General features: G+C 42.8%; 1 protein-coding gene across 5 annotated transcripts in view; it reads left to right on the top strand.

Annotated features, from left to right (window-relative positions):
- TOPBP1 (DNA topoisomerase II binding protein 1) overlaps positions 1 to 22413 on the top strand; it is a 303450-nt gene that overhangs the window by 232250 nt on the left and 48787 nt on the right. For all 5 annotated transcript variants that reach the window (XM_078663859.1, XM_078663862.1, XM_078663863.1 and 2 more), the window contains 6 exons: positions 4640 to 4869; positions 8029 to 8195; positions 8889 to 9000; positions 10436 to 10599; positions 17984 to 18124; positions 19668 to 19757. In XM_078663859.1, the coding sequence (XP_078519985.1) occupies positions 4640 to 4869; positions 8029 to 8195; positions 8889 to 9000; positions 10436 to 10599; positions 17984 to 18124; positions 19668 to 19757 (904 nt within the window). The remainder of the gene's footprint in view (positions 1 to 4639; positions 4870 to 8028; positions 8196 to 8888; positions 9001 to 10435; positions 10600 to 17983; positions 18125 to 19667; positions 19758 to 22413) is intronic.

The raw sequence follows: 22413 nt of genomic DNA, 5'->3' as shown, positions 1-22413 counted from the left end.
TACTTGAAGTTCTGCGTGCATAAACCAATACTAAAATGCAGACTTGAGTAACATGATGTTACAATAACTTGAAGAAATTAATAAAATCACATATAACGTTTCATAAATCCTAGTCAAAGGTTTGGCAATCTAACACACTGTCTTGCCACAGCCTCATGGATGGATGCTGACTATTCTGTATGTGGGTCAGACTTTGCCGGGTCAAGAGGAGGGCATACTGTGTGCGTTACAGGCTGCAGTGACCCCAGGTGGTATTTGCTGATGCTGTGGCTGGGTAGGGATGAGCTGTCGGTTTCATGGTGGTCTCTACAAGTCTGTGTTTCCTCTTGCCATCACAAACTCTTCAAACATTTTACCACACTGTGGGAGCCCACGGCAGTTTTTACTGGTGTCAGTGTTGGTGGATGGGGCAGTGGGCTTTGCATCGTCCTCAGGTCACTGGAGGTCCTCTGCAAAGATGTAACTCCTCCTTCCATCCCTGCCTTCCCACATGTTGTTCTACACTGTTGGAACCCCATATGGCTTCAAGTGCTGCGGTGGTGGTTGGGAGATCTGAGCACCTCTGTGGATGATCCTTTTGGGAGTCACCCAGCAAGTCTATAGGTCCTGCTACTCACTTCTCCAGTCGCTGAGACCTAGGCAGCTTTTGTTGATGCTACGACAGTGCTGGGAAGGGCTATTAGTGTGGCAGTGGTCTCTGGTCTTTGGATTACCTCACAAGTCTGTTGTTCTTCCAGATTCCAGTGAACTCTCCAAAACATTGTCTGCTGGAGACCTGGATGACTTTTGTTGGTGCTTTGGTGTTCGTGAGCATGACTATGGACATCATGAGGGACACCATGTTTTGTGTTCGATTGGCAAGTCTGTTGCTCCTTCTGCCATCTTGATCTTTACAATTCTACTATATTGTCCCGGGTAGTCTGTGCAAAATATCATGGAAACATGGCTATTTGAGCCATTTAAATATAAGTATCTTCCTCTTCAATCTCACTATTAACAAACATTGCAAAGGTGAACTTTTAAATTCATTTATTTTGCATATTGCACGTTTGGAAAAAGACAATCTAGAATTAAAAATACAGACAAAGGAGGAGCGTCTCAGAGGACCAGACACTCCAGTCCTGCAACCTAATTACCTAAGTCTACTTCTTTTCAGGTGGCTGCTCACATATGATGAAGTAAAATGATGTTGCTACAGTGCAAAACAACCAGTGGATGAATTGTATTGATCGGTTGACCATGCTGTATGGTGTGGTGGGCCAAATCAGGATGTGATAACATTTGAAAAGCAAGTGGATGAAGACGGCTGACCAAAAGTTGTCTTCTTTATTTGTTTTCTCTTTGATACATCTTCCTGCAGATTCCTCAATTTGAAAATGTTCTCAAGGCATCAGACTGTTCCAGAACAGATTTCCCTACCAGGAGCACTCCCATGCCTCCATGTGGTGTCCTGCACCTCCAGTTGCACCTCTGTCAGTCTAGCATGACTCAAGCTTGCTGATGTCGGTTCCTGTTTTTCTGCATGTCATCGATACTGTCAGAAACTCCCTCTCCGGGCTTCACTGACAAAACTGATAGTGATTAGGTTAAATGTCTCCTCTGAAGATTTAATAATGTAAGCCCTGTCATAAACACCCAAGAATATGTCTGAATCGAACACCCAAAACATCTGCTTGCGGTATCTTGGATACTGCAATTTGTATCCCTGATGCACCCATAGGCCATAAGGGGCATTAAGCCAAGTTTTTCCTGAACATGGCCTGGAGAGGCATGCCAGAGCATACACCTCACAAAGTTAAGTATTCTGTGATGTAAAGATCTCCAAAAGATCTCCCCACCAGAACACAAAAGGAATTTCTCTTCTACTTTGAGGACAGTGCCATTTCCTGATGTCAGAGTCTTCCTCTGACCTAATCTGAAGATGTGGAAGATTCAGCTGGGATTGTTCACTTTGTCTGCTGACCCCACGAAGGATGAGGCCTTCCTCCAGACCATGTTTAACATCTCTAGGACAGCTCAGATAACCTCAAGGACACTCTCCAAGAGCGGAACTGCTCCTTCAGGAAACATCGGCTGATTCAACTCAAACACCTCCCAATTCTGCCCCTCTTTAAACTCTGGCCTCAATGCCCCTCCTAGACTCTTCCGCCTCAGTGACATCCCCCTATCTGTCCAGCACCATCCATAACATCGCCCTGGAGTAAGTCACAGTTCCACACTCTATCAGTTGAAATTATCCAGGTGGCGCTGGACAAGGTCAGGACTTGCCTTCAAGAACAGTCTGTTTCTAAGGCCTAGAAAGTTAGGTCGGATTGCAATCCATAACCATGCTCTATTTGTTGTTTGAAGCAAAACCAAAGGGGATGCTGGACGGAGTGTTGAACATTGCAAGCACTCACCCCCAGTCAACTGATCTGGGTTTAATCCATCATCATTCTTTAGCTCACTCCGCCACCCCAGTTCAGACATGGCCATATGCAAATCAGTCTGACATGACCCTGTGCCTCATAGGAACAGTCCAGCCCGAATTGCCAAGCCATGTCTTCCCTGGACCGGAAACAAGCATCCTGGGACCGGTTTCTGGCTGGGTCATGGCCATGACTGAACTGGGGTGGCGGAGTGAGCTAAAGAATGATGATGGATTAAACCCAGATCAGTTGACTGCGGGTGAGTGCTTGCAAAGTTCAACACTCCGTCCATCATCCCCTTTGATTTTTCTATTTGTTTGGTGCACAGTGGAGGATGCCAGGGCAAACAATCCTTCATACTGTGATGTAGGCGTTTATCTTCAGTCACACAATGCCAGTGGCTTAAATACCTTTCCAAAAGGGGACATCTCTTACCTCCCTGGGGTCTCTTTAGAGGAAATATTCACCTTTACCACAGTGATGGGTAAACCAGTAGAGGCTCTGGATCTAACTTTGCCCTACGAGGTGCCTATGTTTAACATTTTGACAGAAATCTTACAGTCTACTTATTGATTTGCAGAGCCTTTGCTCAGATTTAACATGGCTGCATGGGAGAAGTTTAAAATGCTGTCTTTGAGCATTTTGGGTGCACCTAGGCAGTTGTATTAATCAACTAATTTCCTGATTTAATTCTAGAAAGCATTTTGCAGCTAAAAAGGTTTTAGTATATTCTCAAATGTATACAGTCTATTTTTGAGCAACTTCCTTGGCATGACAGAGCCTTTTGCCTGATTAATTTGCATGGGGTGAACACACAAGGAATCTCAATGTTCCTCAGCTCAGTACATGAAGCTATGCCCATTATAGGTTTCAGAAGCACGCTACGAACAACATGTCTTAAAGAAACACTCCATATTATAGATTACTTCAAACTCCTTACACTGGCCAGGCCGTCGGCTATCCATTTGAGAGGATTTGTCAAATTTAATTATGAAAATGTGCTTACTACTGCTCAGTGATTAACTGAGAGCGCCTCCATTAAACTTGAGGCCATTAAAAAGGGATAGAAGTATATCCCTGTCTATTGTTAAGATTCTCTGAAATGCATAATGTTTCTTTGACTGGTACTGCATAGGCGTGACTGGTACGGCGGACAATATGTCGTAATTGGAGATGATTCACCTAAGGTGGTCAAATGAATTTGCCTTCGTCCTTTTTAACTACAACGTAACTCATAAATTCATTAGAGATTGGTGCTTGTTTGTTTTTACTGCTATCGAAAGTCAAGTAATTTGAACATACACCAATTTTTGTCTCTAATTTATTGGGGTTAGTTATTTACTTCTACCTGCATGCGCGGCAGCTAAGTTTAAAAAGGACTGCTTTTTGGAAATATCAACCTTTCTGACAACAGCATTCGGGGACATGAAACTTCCAACAGACTTTCCTCTTCATTGCCAATGTTATGCTTTTTTGTTCAATTTTATATATGTGGGTGTTTATTTTAAGTCCTGCCAGCTGTACTGCCTTAATCCACTGATTTTTTGCCAGCATATCAGAGCTGATGCTCTGTTAGTCAAACTGTTCCTAACCTGTCGGCTTTAAGAGTGGTTTGGTTGTGCATCACCACTACTATTTCCTGCTGCGTGTTATTCTGTTATGAGCTCTGAATCTGACGGATATGAGATGTGTTAGAAGTAATGCTTTAGATACATTGGTATATGAGGTGCCCTAATTCATGTGACTCGTCGTTTTGATTCTTGTGTCCTCATTATCAGATCAGAAACTGTATGCATAGATGAACTTTCATGCCATGTACAGAGTTGTATATCTGAAGCAGTTTCCCCACATAGCACCAGGGTTTGCCAGTATGCATGAAACCTGTGGTTTATGAGAAATGTTGCTCATATGGTGAATGCAATAAGGGTGGGAAAATGGTGGACACATTTGCAGGGGGCATATGAGAGTACATGCAGATGGGAGTAAATATTTTTTGTCTTTTCAAAATAGATATTCCTCTTTGCCTTGTTATTGTTTACATGGTAACTAATCATACTTTGCCATTACGGCTCTCTAAAGAAAACATATTTTGGTTATTTAGACATTAGGTTTAAAAAATGCTGCTCTGATGCCCAGTCGTGGTCTACTAAATCCTGAGCAATATGAATGTTAAAGATTGTGCTTAGGTTCATCAAGCGCTCTGAGTCAATGTTTATAATTATTATCTTTAGGCAGTCTCGACAACCTGTGCCAGACATCAACACAGAGCCATCACAGAACGAGCAGATTATTTGGGATGACCCCACTGCTAGAGAAGAACGAGCAAGGCTAGCCAGCAACATGCAGTGGCCCAACAGTCCTTCCCAGTACTCCGAACAGCTTCAAGTTGACAAGAAAGAAGCAGTCAATGAACATTGTCAGCTTAAAGAATCCTTGACTGACTCACAGCTAGCTGAAATAGGTAAGGAAAGGACATCATTATTTTGTCACAATTCTTTTATCTTGTTGGGTTTTAAGATGTTGACGTTTCTGAGACAATCCATGCGCCTATGCTCGTAATAAATTTGCTAAACTTGGGTTTTTACTTGGACAACAGAATTTTAGTATCTGCATAGTTACGACATGCTTTGGTGGTCTTGGCATAGCTGCACTAGAGCAGTCTCCTCTCTCTGGCTCTACTGGCCAGGCCTTTAGCCATTCATTTGCTGAGGCGGAAGATATGCTGAATGCGTACAGAGGTAGACGAAAGATCCCCTTATGAAGGAATTGGACTGTGCAGTTCAGTTGTGGTTATAACTACTGTAAAGGCTTTATAACCTTAGTGTAATGTTCATGGTGTCCCATAGGACTCCAGTGGTCTTACCACGTGTGCTCCAAGTTACCATTCAGTTTCCATTGCAGTATAAAGCACCCCCACTTAACAGGCACCAGTCAGCATTAGTACATTAACACTTCTTCTGAACCAGTCACTCATTCTAGGGCTGATCTAAAAATGTACAAAGCTACACAGTATACCTTTTTCCGGCCGCATCTCCCTTGCATTAATCTCCCTCCTGGATTCTATATTGTTATTCAGATCGACTAAGATATGTCCATCAGTTTACAGATAATATTTATACGTACAATATTGAAAAATCAAAAACAAGACGCACAAGGAATTTGATTTTGCCCCTTTTATGCAGCAGGCCTCCCACCTAGAATTTCCTGCAACTGTTCAGGATCTTAATTTAGAGCACGTTTTTCTGTTGATGCTTTTTTGCTCTATGGGGTGGAGATTTTTGGACTGCAATTTGTTTCCAGCTTCTTGTGAATGCTATCTAAAAAGTAGTACATTTACTTCTAAACTGAAGCTGTACCAAAAGTGTCAAATTGATAGGCAGAAAAGTTTAAAACTTCAGGGCTTATTTTACAGATAGGGCATGCTGCAATGGTCTACGCCAAAGCAACCCGTTAACTTAGTGTGCAGGGCATATAACAGGTCACAGTGACCATATTACAATGACTTAACTATCCCCATCTTGGAGAGATCTAGCTCTGTAATTGTCTTTTGCTGAACAGGTACTTGGAAACAAAAATTCATAATAGAGTATTTTCAAGATAAAATTAAAAGTTAATATGCTGTTTGAAGCTGGGTGATATGCCTCTTAATAACCACAATGTTCAATCAGAAGGGATATGGACTGAATTCCATCTTGTCGCTGAGGAGGATATTGGGACAAAGTGGGTGAATACCAGATCCTCCCCTTCATCAGACCCTGGCTCTGTGGTTTTCTTTATGAAAGTAACTGATGACTGTGATACCAGTAATTATTGAATGATGTAACTCCTCGCTACAGGAGGGATGATCCTCCACCCATCCCCCTTATTGGAAGAAAGCGACTTTCATGCTGTTACGAAATAAGTCATTGTTGGACCCCATCATTGTGGCAAACTATCAGCTAATATCACTGCACCCTAAGTTAGGCAATCGTACTGAGGTTGCAGTGAACACTAACTATGCACCTACATAGAAAGGAACCATATTCTGAACCTGGCTAAATTGAGCTTCAGAACGGGCTATAGCTCAGTGTTCACTCTGGTTATGCTCACTAATGACATTCACAAAATATTAGCTGCAGGAGGCGCAGCAGTAATGGTGTGCTCCTAGACCTGTCAGCCGCATTGGATAGCATCTCACACAACATCCTTTTGGAGCTGCTGGTAGGGCATGGGGTGGCAAAACAAACTCTAAAGTGGTTTACCTCCTTTCTATCAGAATGCACACAAACAATCTATCTGGGAAAGTTCATATCCTCTGCCAAACACATCTTGATGAGGTTGCCACAGGGTTCGGCTCTTAAACCCACTCATTTTTAAATTGTATGTCTATCCAGTAGCAATATTGATAGACTCTTTAAGAAAGGATCTGCAACAATTCTTCTCTGCATGACAAAGGTAACAGAAGTGCTAAAATAACGCACCATAACGCTAAAGAAAATGGAGATTGTGATTTTTGGAAAACTAGGATAATGGAGCCATGCCTGGTGGTCAGTAAAATTGGGGCCCCTGCCATTTCCTGTATCATAACCATGAAACTTAGGAATCAAGTTTGATTTTAATCTTACTTTCAAGCATCATGTTCATAAAATGTTTGCAACCTGTATGTTTCCAAGGAAAGTATTACCACTACTCTGCCACATCCAAAATTGCAATGGTCCAGGCACTTAACCTATTATACCTGGACTATTGCAATGCCCTCTTAGTTGGACTTCTTAAATATCTAATTCTGACACTGCAAGTCGTACTTGGTTGCAAGACTAGTGCAGGGACTCAATAGAAAGGTGTCCATCTCTAACCATCTGCGAATACGTAATCGGGCTGAGAAGCTTATCAAGGCTCTCTGTGGGATCATTCTATGTGTAATTCAAAAAATGATGACTATATGAAATCCCTGTTTACTTGACATAAACTTGCAAGAACTCTTTGATCATCCCTTTGCTGACAACATGCATGTTTAAAACATTTTTACAAAATTAGGAAGGAGAAGACTAGCAGTCATCGTTAGCAGTCTAAGATCTGGAACAATATGCCTGCAGGGCTTAGAGGGCAACCTTACTACCTGAATTTTGAAAGACATCTTAAAACAGATCTGTTTAATTTCACTGATGTACCATAAGGACTTTTGCCACAGAATTATGTCTGCCTACCTTGGAGGACATGAGATGGTGAAGGAGTTGAAATGCTAGGACATCTCGGTTAAGGTCAGTATTGTGCTATATAAGACTCATATTCATTCAGCCATACCCAATATGTATAATTTGTGTGAAATGTATAATATTGTTCAGGGATATCACAGCCTTCTCGCAGAATCTACCTTGCTTGTCTTCTTTTATTGAACTGTTCCACATCATTCACGTATCAGCAGTGTATTTCTTAATTGGCGTGGTCATACTATCCATGCCTGCTGTACATTTTAGGAACCGTCTTGAAACCAGCAAGAAATAAACTCTAGTTTTGAAGGGTCTAAGAAATAAAGTATTTGCCAGGGGAGGCCTAGATTTAGCCCCAAAAAATAGTTTTACAGAACTCCTTTATTCCTTTTGTTTCTTTTTTTTAAATGTCACTCTTTTGTTGTTTACAGCTTCGTGTGATCCAGAGTGTACACTTGTGACTGATCCTTCCAAAGTTTTGACGTATAAGAATCAAGATTCTCCTCCCAAAGAGGACCATCTGATCCCAACGCCACAAGCTCCCAGCATTGCCTTCCCTCTTGCCAACCCTCCTGTGGCCCCACAACCCAAAGAACAGGTTTCAAAAGCTTTATCCGTCAATATTTCTTCATTTGAGCTATTTCAGAGATCGATTATGTTGGGCCATTTTTCGTTGTGTCTTTAGGTATTTACCATTGACTCTTAGCTCAAAGTGTTATTTAACCCAATCCTTAAAAAAGACTTAGGCCAAGAAAAAAAGTATTCTTTGCTCACAGAAATGCTGAAACGATCATGCATTTTGTTTTTTAGAAATGCAAGTATACATTTGAAAGTGTGTTTATTTTGACAGGAATGTCTTAAAGCAATGGGAGGATGGGCAATATAGACCAGTCCTGCTAAGGCCCATTTTGCAAAAACAGACAAACAAAATACGATTTTGCCATGCAATGCTATGGAAATTTGTCTAATCCTGCACGTCAGAATCAGAAAAGACATTGCTCAAGAAGAAACCAGTTAAAAATGTATTGAAACATTGACCCATTAAGGCTTATTTAAACATGTTTGGGGCGGGGTGGCACCATATGTGAAGTGCTTTCAGGTTAAATAGAATAAATTATCAGCTTAACGATATTAAACTTTGTTTTAGAAACATGCATCAAAACTTTAAAGGTGTTCATTTTTCTTTACCAAAGTTTGAATAAGAGATCAGAATTATTGAGGGTGTGATTGTGTTGACATGCAAAAGCCGTTTTGCCAGAAAAGTTAAAATGTTAAATTTCACTTGTTTCAGCTTGTACAAGAGGCGGTATCGGGAGAAGAGCCAGAAAAGCAGCGCAGGTTTCAGCTTTCCTCTTTGAATCCACAAGAGCGGATTGATTACTGCCAACTCATAGAGGAACTGGGTACTCTTTTACTTTCTGATACCTATCAACATATACTCATTTTTATGCCTGTGTGATATCTGTTACTAACTCAGGTGAGCTAGTAATGCCTTAAGATATAGGAGTAACATTAATGCTGGAGAAGTAACTAGTGAATCGTCAGTAATAGCTGTAACCAAAAATGTGTCCGTTTATTTTGGGCTGGCCATGAAACCATGGTTAAAGTCAGTAACCATTTGCTCACAGATTTAAAGAGCCCTTTGTAATGCAGGTACTGAATCAAACACAGTAAAACTTCTAAAGCGCATATGTTTTCTTACCGTTTGGCAAGTCCTCCGTTCTCAAGAAGCCAAAACCCTTATCCCACATCTTTTAGAAAAAAGTTAACTTAGTCCACTGCCTCTTCTAGATTTTGTTCAGTGACAGCTTATCCCTGCTCTTTTTAAAAAATGTTTCTTATGCCCTTAATTTAATTTCATGTTTGAAAAAATAGTAAAAGATATGGTTTAATCACCCACGTGCATATTTTCTAACATCCAGTAGAAACCTCGCCCCAAGAAACTTTCATGCATGTTGCAAAATAACTCCAGTGATTTATTTTATGATAACATTATAACCTCATACTCTTTTTAGAGCATTCATATAGTCCAGAATTTTAAGACGACTTAAGATTGACTAAGATATTGTGTCTTTCCTGAATAAGGAATACATTTAAAGCCAATGGCCTTCTAAAAGGTGTTGGGTTTAAGCTAGGATCCTTGGTTTATAACATTCTCCTCTATAGGAAACATTTCTGTAATCAACATAAACTGAAAAAAACATTGGTAGCTATTTTAAAAATGAAAAAGAACACAATGAAAGCATGCCCTCTCTTAGTAATATGCGTTGTGTTTTGTCAGAGAAAAACTGAAAATTGAGTTTAGAGGGGTATATCTTTCTGATTGCTTAAACTGGCTCATTGGCTCTGATGGATGCTGACTTTTCCTAGGTTGTTGACGTTGACATGCATTATGTATCAACTGCTTCTTTCAAGGTTAGTGCGAAAGCTAGGGAGTGTTTACTTTTAATGTAGTACTCTCTGGTGCATTTTCAAAGACGACGGGGAAAAGATCAACTGCTGACCCCCATCATGTTTGGGATGGAATTTTTTCCCTTGCCTGATGAGAGGTTGTGCAGAGGAGTCACTGACCTTTTGAAGGAGATGACTGAAGGCTGTTTTAGTCCATCATCTCCTGCCCTGCTTTGCTTTTATTTGACAGATAACCTCCTCATAATTGGTGTCCCAGTTACACTTCAACCAATTGTGTGACTTTTGATCCCATATTGACAGTGTACTGCATGGATTTCTGGAAGGCTTGATAGTGCTAACTTTGGAAGAGACGTAACTTTTATTGTAGATAACACTGAAATCAGCAAGTAAGTTCCTAAATTTCAGCCAGACTTCTTTCTTTTTAAGGTGGGGTGGTACTTGAAAAGCAGTGCTTTGATCCAAGCTGCACGCACATCATTGTGGGACATCCTTTACGAAATGAGAAGTACTTGGCCTCGATGGCTGCAGGAAAGTGGGTACTTCATCGCTCCTTTCTGGAGTCTTGCAGAGCTGTTGGGCACTTTGTGCAGGTAAAGATGATTATTAAAGTTACTGTTCCATTACTGTTTTCTTTTGCCAGTAGGATGACTAACGTTCATCCCAATTGTCTGTTATGAATGTCCTCTAAGAGAAGACTCACCAGTAATTATAACAAGCTAGATACATCATGGCTTGTCTGCTAGTGTTTTAAATAAACAAACCACAGCCTTATGTTTGGCTAGGAAGGCAGTCTTCTATGCAATAAAGAGGACTTCTACAGAAAGATATTTCATAATACTGCACTAGTAATTTATTGCATTTAATTGAAAGTTACCTCAGTTTACTGTGGGTAACTCCCAAGTGCATCAGGTGAACTCTCTTCATCATCATCTGCACTGGCAAGTTTACCTGGGTAGACTGTGGCCATCAAATTGATGGTGGTGTGAAGATAGAGCAGGACTGTGATTCAGACGGAGCCAATCGAGGGAAAGCCCCTGTGCAGCAAACTGAGCTTTTGAAATAGAGGCAAAGGAAAACAGAAATGTGGTGGGGGAAGCTATAAAAAACACGCCTGCTTACAGGAGTGGAGGCAGTGGTCCCAAAGGAATTTTTCTCAGCTAGCTAGCGTGTAAAGCCACTCACTAACGTGTTGTTAAATATGGCGTAAACTGCCAGCACAGAGGCAGTGGTGGTGTAAGCCTTTCAGAAGTAGCATACAGAGATTCCATTTGGCATTCTGCTACTAGCTTTGAATCTTTGTTGCTAATATTCAAGAAATAAATACTGAAAAAGATGTTCACAGCATCACAGAAATACACCAACAACATTGTAATTTTGTTCCTGGACAAGCCTTGTTTGGCCTTGATGAATTTGGCTTTCATGAACATTATTTTTCTGACTGTACATTCCTCACCTTTAGAATATTCCCCACAAGCCAGCGTGTATCCAGAACGTTTTACTGTAGTGCTCCTGCACACTACTAAGTAGTGTCATGTAGCTCTAAGTCAACCTTGTTTTGCCCTAGAAGTATAAGGGCAGAGCCACATATTGGCACAATCACAGTTGCCTGGCATCAGTTCATTTCTTTTCACTCCAATTCCTTTTTATCTGTTGACAAATTCCTTTCAACAATCTTTCCAGTGTACGATGGAAAGGGTTCAAACCCCGTACCGTGACTGCTGGAAATGGATGTTGGTGACAGAACCAGATGAGGTGCGCTTCTGGTATTTGGACTCTGGGTATGATCCCATGTCACCTGAAGAATGCACCCAAAGGCAATCTGGGACTGTGAAGTGAAACTGTATGTCATCAAACACTGAAAGCAATCGTGAGCCATGCGCAAGACCTGCTCCATGTCGAGAGTGGAGACTTGTTCCCACTCTTGAGGCCGCGCCCGCAACATTTCCTTTTCACAATCATGGTCGTCTGGTATGTCCAAATTCAAGAAGACGACTAAGAAGTCAAAGCAGGACTAGACCTAATCCCGCCACTCTCTGTCCAAACAAAAATCGGGAGGGCATCAAAGTGCCAACCGATTTGCTATCAGTCTCCACACGCAGAGCTGATTTCTTAACTAGTACCATTTCATCCTGAATTTCCCTGGTGATGCAGTAGCAGGTCGTGGCCTTTAAGGAGGATATGCTGCATATTTTTGGCACTCTTTCAGCTTTCTATGCGTGCCTTAGGGCTCCAGCGATCTGCAAGGTCCTCTAGGCTGGTTACTGCTGGAAGATCTGCCCTTGGCACTGTCTGTGTCCCTTGAAGCCTCCATTCAGGCCCCATGATCTTCACTAGTTTCTTCTCCACCAGCCCAAATTCCGACAATGCCGGTGTCCGAGGTCGAGCCTCTGCCAACTCCAATGTCTTACCTAAAGAGGAATCCACTTCGACTCAGTCTGAGGTTGCGCCTTGACTCCACTCTAACGCACCTTGTTCACATATGCTTAGATTTAGACAAAATACTTCTTCCACAAGGCCTTCCTCAAAGGCTTCTTTACTTTTTTTGCTCAGACGCTGGTCAACCTGATATAACAGTGGTGATGCTGGGGATGATTTACCCCACTTTATGATGATTATATTTATATAGACTTGCAGGATGCCAGTGGGCTGGATACCTCCCCTGATCTGTGGTTAGTTGTGCCCCGTATACCCCCAACAATGGAGATTTCATAATTTGCTGTGGCGTATAGATGTGTAACTGAACTCCTGGATCTAAAGCTACCTTCATTTGAAGTCAAAACAAATGTCCCCACTGAGCTTTTGCGCCCTGATCTGTCCTCATCTGAAATCTTACTTCCATTGAATGAAGTCCTGACTTTTTATGGGTACTTTTGCGAAGCCTTGCTCTTGCCTACTAGTGAACAGTCAAGTGACCATGCGACACAGACTGGCATTGGGTGTCCCAAACCTTCTTACCCAGCATCCAACTCCTGAAGTATTGGTGGTCCAAGCTTCCACCCGCAAATTCAACCCTAATGGATTCCCCACAACCGCTCCAGACAGGGAGTTGAAAAGGATAGAGGTGTTTGGGAAGCAAATGTTCTCCTTCACCAGCTTGGCATCACGGTCAGTTAATGTGGTCTGCCTCCTAGGACTTCATGCACACCCCGTTTTGCACATGGCGTCTTTGGCTCAAACCACTCAAGATGGCCAATAGGCAAATAAATATATCATTTGGGCTACCCTGGAAACTGCTGACTGGTTGGGACCTGCAAACTGCACTGGTGTGATGCTCCACTGCCACGTGTGGCTACGTCCTCTGGCTAATTTGGGAACGTTCAGGTGTCAATAAAGGATTTGTCATTTGATAGGTCTGTTCTCTTTGGCAAAAAGGCTGTGTCTGTCCTTAAACACTTTAAAGAAAGCAGAGCCATGGTGAATTCCATGAGCCTTTCAACCCCCTACCCAGCAGTGTCCTTAGTAGCCCGCTTCTTCTGAGGCTATGCCTGAGGCTGGTATGCAGATATTGCCTGGCCCTGCCACCACCACAGCAGTCAACCCAGTCCTTTCAGAACCAGGGGTGGCAATCACGCAGAGGTTGTGCAAGTCATCAGGGACACTGTTCTACACAGCACTCCTCCCAAGCGGCATCAGTCTGCAAGTCGATTTAGTTGGCCCTTACTGGTTCACATCCACTCTGTTAGCTGCAGAATCTGACATTATTTTCTAGGGTGGAAGGCCATGACGTCCTACTGATGGATCCTCCACTATTGTCCAGCAGGCCTCTGCCCTTTTATTTATTTCCTACCCACCTTACATACCTCCCACATCAAAGCAGCTTTCAATAATTACCCATCCATCTTGATGCAAGAGGTGCAAGCTCTGCTTTCGTGGAAGTAAGGACATGCTGCTACTCCTGCTATTTCCTCCTGAAGGACAGAGGCCTTCCTCCTATTTTAGATTTTTGCCCTCAGCATGCTTTCTGGTTGAAGGACAAATTGAAAATGTTCACACTGGCCCAGGTTCTGACTGCCCTGGATCCCGCGACTTGATGGTTCCTTGGACCTGCACGACGTGTACTTTCACATTACTGTCCTGCCATCCCATAGACACTACCTGAAATTCAAAGTAGGCCAGAGGCATTTTCAGTATGTTGTGCTCCTCTTCAGCCTTATTAGTGCCCTTTGTGTGTTCGTGGAAGTAATGCTGCTGTTTCTGCCTGTCTTCAGAGATTGGGAATACTGGTTTCCCTTCAACTTGACAACTGGGTGTTAAAGGCTTGCTCACCACAGTCAGTCGTAGACAATCTCCAGGTGACAGCAAACCTTTTCCCATCTTTGGGGTCCTCAAATAGTGTGCTGAAGTCACACCGACTCCTTCAGAGGCTTCCTTTTATCGGAGCTCTTCTGGACATGGTGCTGTTCCAGGTCTTACTATCTTTGCAGCGAGTCCTGGATAATACGGGCTTTGCTCCTCATGTTTCAGCCTCCGGTGGCTTCTTGACCACATCCTGACCAACCGCAGACCGCTCCCTTCCCCACGAGAGCTGATGGTGGCAACATATGCCTCCCTGCTGGGCTGGGGAGGTCATCTGAGAAAGATGGAGTTAAGAGGACTCTGGTCCGTTGTGGGAACCTGACTCCACATAAATCTGTTGGAATTGCGGGCCATCCATCTGAAACTGATGACCATCTTGCCATGCATCAATGGTCAACTGGTGCAGATATTACCTCTATTCATGGAGATTAAGCGGTGGCAGGTGACTGTGTTTGATCTATCCTTTGAGGTTGTGAATGGTATCCCGCAGCCAGTTGTCCATCTACAAAATCTATTTACGCAAGGCACTTGGACAAATTTGTGGTCTAGTGTGGAGTCCGCAATACCAACCCCCCTACAAGCCAAATTGTCAGATGTTTGTTTATCTTTGGCCCCGCGTGGTTTTGCAGTGGGTACCATTCAGGGTTATTTGTCCGCCCTTTTCAGCTTTTTTACGTTTGCTGGACCAACCATCCTTGTTTTAATCATCTTTTCTGTTGCGGTTCACTATAGGTTTGCCGCATATTGCCCGCCTCCCAAACTGTTTGTGATGCCACAGTGGGATCTTCATTTGGACCTGAAGTTTCTCATGTGTTTCCCCTTTTGAGCCAATGCACAGCTGCTTGCTGCATATCTGACTCTCAAAACCATCTTCCTCATCGCAATCACTTCTACTGGCCGCATTGGTGAGCGTCAGGCTCTTTCGGTGCTCCTGTCCTACACCACTTTCTTTTCTAGACAACTTGGTGTTGAGGAAAAGCGCTGCCTGTTGTTGACTAATTATGGTGATGCTTTTTCACGTTGGGCTATCTTTAACTCTCCCAATGTTCTTTGTCCTACCCCACTGCTTAAAAGAGGAAGAGTCTCCATCAGCTGAACCCCAAAAAAGCCTTAAGCTTTTACATTGATTACACCACAGACTCCATCAGCTTTTTGTCTGTTTTTCTGTGGCAAAGAAAGATTCTCTGCATTAAGATCTTCACATTGACCAAGTAGAAGCCTTCAGAGGGCCTGAGGGTTCATTCCACAACTGTCAAAGCTGCTACCAATGTGTTGGCACATGGAGTGCCTGTTCTTGACGTCTGCCAAACCGTGACTTGGGCATCAGTGCACCTGCTCACAAACCACTATTGCATTGACAGTTCTGTCCAATGGATATGGCATTTCACCCGTTTGGTCTGAGCCCACTCCACAGACTCCCCAACCTTGAGGAGGTACCGCTTTGATATCTTTTCAAAAGGTGAGGAATCTGCAATTAGAAGTATCCATCAGAATAACAAGTTACTTACTTCTGGTAATGCTTCTTTTGGTGCATACTCCATCTAACTGCAAATTCCCCACTGCCCTCCTGCCTCTCTGTTTCGCAGAGTGGTTTGTTTTTACAATCTAACAGTCCCATATTGGATACATGCATACTGGTACTGCAAATCGCTTGAGCTCTGCATCAGAGAGCACTGAAACGGGTAATTCCTTAACTGACATCGGCGTCATATGGTGTCCCCTATATACATCTCCGCTCCGTCACTTCTGGGGTCGAACAAAGTTAATGATGAGCCACATAAAGCCACTTAGCAAACGTCCAGTTCCAGTCTAGCACCTGTGGCATATTCTAAAGATGTGGAATCTGCAATTAGATGGAGTATCTACCTGAAAAAGCTTTACCAAAGGAAAGTAACTTCTTCATCTATTCTACATCTGAATGTAGCATAGGCTGCATGTTGACTTCACGTTTATGTGCAACCCTGAATCCTGCACTGCAAATTCTTCTGCCAGTCCAGCACATGATTTCACCCTGGCAGCTATTGATCTTCCTAGACCATTTACGGCTTGATTACGTGTTTGGCGGTCCCCATGCATATTGCAAGTTTTCTCTCCTCCACGGTTTTCATGGCGGTTCATCCTCCATGAACACTGTGGCAGAGAAGAAACACCTGGCCCCCTGGTGCCTCACGCCAAGTGGATGCACCCAGGGGGGCACAACATGTGCTCCTCTCTGTGCATGCACACCAGTTCCTGCACGACATGGACTTTACAGTCCATGCCATGCAGGAACTGTTTTTTTGATGTTCCCACTGTGGTGCCCATTTTTAGAGGCAATGCAGTGAAAATGCACCAAAAAACAAACACCAGACAGGAGGAAACTCCTAATCTGATGGGCAGTCTAAACACTGCTTTAGCAGTGCAGCGGTGGGGCGTACCCAGCGCCGCACTGCCAAACATAATCGGGCTCTTTCCATTCTTCTGTAGTTCTCATTCTTCTATTTGTTACCTTATGGTACTTAACTGTTTCACTGGATGTTTGAGAGTAGGTAGGGTAACCATTGAGTCCCCAGAGCTGCTGTTTAGTTATGTGGGGATAGGTGAAGGAGCAGTGGTAGAAAAAGGGGGGACACTTTTGATCTACCGTGTGGGAGAAGTATGTAGTAACTAGATTCAAGCAAATAAGGGTGCTAGAGGAGCAGGGGCCATTACTGTTTGAATGGCAATAGGACATAAGAGGCCAGAGCACTGCTCGCTTTGGTAGAGTTAGGACATACTGGCTGGAGCTCCACAGAGAAGAATGATCTGGTTGAAAAAAAGTATCATGGGTGTATTCTAGGGGTGGGCGGAATTTGCGTAATCGCGTTATGCAAATCCCCTCGAAACGATAAAAAATCTCTGCGAACACGCAGAAATTCCGCGAACACGCTGAATTGCTTGTTCGCGTTGCTTTTTTACTGTTCGCAATCGCTGTTTGTGTGTTTGGGGGGGGGGAATACCTCGCGAACACGCATTTGAGAACGTGAACAAGCAAAAAATTTCCCGAAGTTGCGGAATGCAGAATTTTGGGCAATTTAGAATTCTCCGCGGAACGCAAAATTACCCAAATTCCGCGAGCGGAACGGAATTTACTGTCCAGGCCTAGTATATTCTCCAAGCATCGAGGTTCATATGTGAAAGGCTATATATACTTTTCTGTCACTGTCTTGTACCATAGATGCATTTTCTTCCTAGCTGTTCTCGATGTTTTTCCCCTACTCACTGTGGCACTGTAGTGAAAAGTAAATTATTTAAAGTATGCCAGCTTTAAGGTAATTGCACACAGGTGCTTGGGAGTGTGGTGGGAAACAGAACAACATACAGGTAATACAGCAGTTAGCCTACCAAGTACATAGATTGAGTATAGTCAATATTTCATTACCAGTTTAAAGAAATCGATTAGTCTTTGGTTCATGATGCACATGATACACATATGGGTGTTTTGCCACTAAATTGTAGTATGTTGAACCTTCTAAACTTTACATTTGGAATTTCATGGAGCAAGGTTTACTGTGAAAGTTTGAACTGTCCATGTCTATGATAATCTCAGAGGGTTTAAAAATATCGATGTTGTCGCTATATTTTCTTGGTATTTTGAAAATCTCAATGTTAATGCTTAATTTGTTTTTGCATATAATAGTGTGTACATGTGTCTTGCAGGAAGAAGACTATGAATGGGGAAGTAACTCTATACTTGTTGCTTTACCTGGAATCAATATGCAGCAGAGAAAATTGGCAATTGCTGCAATGCGGTGGAGGAAAAAGCTCCAGAAAACAAATCGTGCAGTTAGTGACCCTGAGGTACACATACGCGTGTGTCTCATTTCGTCCTTTTTTACATAAATTACTTTTTCTTGGTATTCATTATTTCAGAAACTTCATTTTTATGATTTACTTTTTGTTTCTCTTTTTTTTGTTTTGCCATCAAATATGTGAATTTTCGAACCTATATATTGCTTCTAATCTGTCAGGCCAGTATCTCTAGTTAAAATTTTATTGTTCAAGATGCAGTTAACGTGGGAAAGGTTCACATAGCAATTGCTCAAATGATATAGATTGGGAAACCTGTGGAAATTGCTCTCACTGGCAGTACACGTCATTTTCTAACATAACATAGCACCTTAATTAAAACCACGTATATTTCATCATGCTTGAAATTACAAACCTACACACACGTCATGTTGAAGCCTGTTTTAGTCTCCTTTCTAGTTTCCACACCAGATTTTCAAAGACTTCTTTACTTTGTCAGTTTGAAAGGTATGCCCATTGGGCATGCAATTTGGAGGATTGCCAACACAAGGCCTGAGCTCCTATGCCTACCATTTTTCATCTGTATAATCCACAGCTTTTTTCTGCACAGTATTGTTTCAGGACATAGGTCTGGAAACCATGATTGTTTTCTGTCGTGCTAGATCTTTTTTTTGGCTATTTGGGTTCACCACAACTTTCCTCTCTTCCAAGTTTTATTATTTGAGTTGCTGGCATAAAAACTGTCCTAATAAGATCTTAGTGACTTTTTAGTGTATGCGTATACTTTGGGTAAGAGGGATGCCCAAGAATCCAGTCAAATCCACCTTCTCTTGCAACATGGAAGTCACTAAGACCTTCAGATTGAATACTCTGATTACATTTTCCATTTTCTCAAGTGTCACTTTGATCATTTTAATTTGAGCATTAATTGACATCCTGCTGAGCTATAATCACAAAATAAAGTACATACTTAGCAACCAAAGGTTTCATTAACTAAGAATAAAAAATAAAGTTAAAGAAAGAACCAGACACATGTATCATTTTTAACTTATCTGAAAGACACATGGCATCCTTCAACAGACAAGTGTCCGCTTCACCACTGAGGCGAAGGAAAAGCCTTTGCCACAACTGTGGAGAAACGCCCATCTTATTTAAACACATACCTACCATGGTGGTAAATGGTTCCACTGCCTATGCACCATTGGGGTACCTCCACAATGTGTGCTGTTCTGTTAGAAAATAACCATGGCAGTAGTTCCATCATCTTGTGTGTGTAGAATTGCTGCCACCACTTGTTGGCACATTTCCACTGCTCGGATGACGTGTCTCTGATATGATAGAAGTGGTCTCTCAGCATGTCAGGGACACCGTTCTATAGTTCAAAGTGCTGCCATTTGTTGCATACCAGCCTTACTTGATGTTGACTTCACCAAAGATAGTGGAATGCTGGTCCTTCTTGATTTACAGAGGCTTCAGTGTTGTGTGTGGGTGGACCCAGTTTGCGTTTTGCCACTGGGACTGTCAAGCCTTCCTTGTCGTATAATCTGGATATCTTTACATTTACCTGATGCTTCTTGTTTTTGATATTTTGCAGGGAGCGTTTAGTGGTTGGAAGGTTATTCTAAATGTTGATCAAGCAAAGGAATCTGGATTCAAGCGTCTTCTTCAGTCAGGAGGAGCAAAGGTATCTTGATTGTTAACCACTTCGAAATTTGTGGTGTTATCATTTTTAAACAGTACATTTTTTTTATTTTTTTTGCAAGCATCCCTAGCAGGTGTCCTATATTTTCCATGGCCCATACAATGGTTTTAAGAAGCTGAGAATAACTTTTTGAAAGTTCTCTTTCACATTATTTACCACATATTTTACATGCTGCAGTTTTAGCCTGTTTAACATTTGACAGTGACAAATGAATATTTTCTTTGCACACACGTTTTCTCAAGCTTACCCATGACCTCTATGTCTTTACCGCACTTTGTGGTGAATGGGTCCAGTGATAAGATAGCTAAAGCTGGAAATATAAGTGTGACTTTAAACATGTCTGGACTCTGAATCTACTGAATGTTAATCCAATTTCTAATATGATATACTATATTCAAGTGATTGAGTGAGCTTCCACAGAGCTTAATGAAAAAAAGAAATTCTTTTAGATGGCCTACCACCCACCTAGAGGTGAAAAATCTGTTTGGGATTCTGATCAGCTACCTTCAAAGAGTTGAGATTATCACTGCTTATCAACCAACATGGATAAAATTATGAGATCAAATGCTTCCATCCTTGATTTGCAGCCTGTGGCCAAACCATGATGGGTTTCATGCACTTTGTGTACGTGGCTGGGCTCTATACTGTTTGGCGTTTGGCCTGTAATCTCTTGGAACCTCAGAAGGAAACCCTTGGATAGCTCTATTTAAGATTTGAAAATTTACTTTAGGTTGGGTGAGCTGCAGAGAGCTTGCTTTTGTTTCGTAGACGGTTCAAAAGTTAACCCCTTTGCATGTAGAATTGTTGTCCGCTAATTTGGAAGGAGTTCAAAGAGGCCTGGTTGAGTGGCTCCAGTGCAATTTAGAACCTCTTGAAAGTAGAACAAACGTAATCCCACAGTGGCAGTTCCTGGTCCGCTTAAGCATCCTGTTCAGTTCCAGTACTGCTGCAGAATTCTCTTTTAAAACAATACTACCACCTCCATGGATATTAGTCAGTTTTGTTTTTATCTTGATAACCCTTCTAATAGTTATAGGGTCAATTAGACCCCACTGGTGTGATGTTATGTTAAGTAGATTTGTTTGGAGCAGCTTATCACCTATGAGGATATTCAGGTGCTGGAGCAGAAGTGTAAGCCATGCGGCTCTCCTAGTTGAACAGCCACGTCTTCAGTTTCTTGCCGAAGTTGAGAAGCGGAGTAGCCGTCCTGATGTGAAGAGAGTGTGTTCCCTCCTGTCTTACTTATGTGGATGTGGGGAATTCTTTCGAGGAAGAGAGAGGTGGAGTGTAGCTGTCTGGAGGGTTAGTAGAGTTTGAGTCTGTCGTTGAGGTACACTGTTCCTGTGCTGTGGTTTCCTATGTAGGCATAGATAAGCAGCTTGAATTTACAATGTTTCTGGGTGGTTAGCTAGTGTAGTTCAGTGAGGTTTGGAGTGATGGAAGTACTTCTGGCGACATCAAGGATGAGTCTGGTGGCGTTTTTTGGAAGGTTTGAAGTCTTTGCATGAGTAGGTTGGAGATGCCGACGTAGAGTGCATTGCCATAGTAGAGCCTGCTGGTGAAGCCTGGGTGACCGTGTGTTTTGTGTGGGTGGGAGCCCTTTGAAAATCTTACGAAGCATGATGTGATCACAATGTTGATCTATTTATTCTTCGTGAGTTTGTCGTAAAGGATGATGCTGAGGTTTCTGGTGTGGTCTGTGGGGGTGGAACCCAGATCGGTTGGCCACCAGGAGGAGTCTTTTACTTTCAAAGATCAGGTTCTCAGTTCTGTCCTTGTTCAGTTTGAGGCAGTTTTCTCGGATCCAGTTTGCCATGTTGGACATGCTGGCGGTGAAGTTGGTCCTGGTGGTGGTGTTCGTGTTGGTGAGGGAGAGGATGAGCTGAGTGCCGTTGGCATAGGAGACCATGTTGGTGCCGTGAGTTGTTATGATGCCAACGAGAGATGCATGGTAAGCAATGAACATGGTTGGGCTGAGGTAGGAGCCCTGGGGAACTCCGCAGACTAGTTTCTTGTGTACAGAGGTGAACGGGGAGAGTCAGACTGATTGTGTCCTGTTGGAGAGGAAGGAGGCGATGTATCTCAGGACAGGCCCTTGGATACCGGAGTCCTAGAGTCTGGCATTGAGGGTGCCATGGGAGGCAGTGTTGAACGCCGCCGAGAGGTCGAGCAGTGGTTTCTTCACTGTCCATGATGGACTGGATGTCATCTGTTGCTGCCAGGTGGGCGGTTTCCATGATGTCATTGCTACGGAACACTGGCTGGGTAGAATCCAATTGGTGATGTTGTTCAAGATGGGTGGAGAACTGCTTGTTGATCTTTTTCTCCTGGACTTTGGCCAAGAAGGATAAGAGCGAGATGGGGCTGTAGTTGCTGAGATTTTTCGGGTTGGCCAAGGGTTTCTTCAGGACAGCTGTGACCTCCAACTGCCCAAGAAGTTTCTGCTGAGGATGGAGGAGTTGATGATGGTGGTGAGGTTAGCACTGATCAGTGTGCTTCCCAGGTAGTACAAGTGGTGTAGGCCGGGGTCTGAGGGGGAGCCTGAGTGGATGGTCTGCATGATTCTGACCGTGTAATCTGTGGGGAGAGGGCTGTAGTTTGTTAGGAGGTGGTTGCTCCTGGCGGTGGTGGGGGGTTG

This window comes from Lissotriton helveticus, chromosome 10 (genome assembly GCF_964261635.1).
Source record: "Lissotriton helveticus chromosome 10, aLisHel1.1, whole genome shotgun sequence".
Classification (NCBI taxonomy): Eukaryota; Metazoa; Chordata; class Amphibia; order Caudata; family Salamandridae; genus Lissotriton; species Lissotriton helveticus.
The sequence above is the reverse complement of the archived record's forward strand: the minus strand, read 5'-3'. Positions and strand labels throughout refer to the sequence as shown.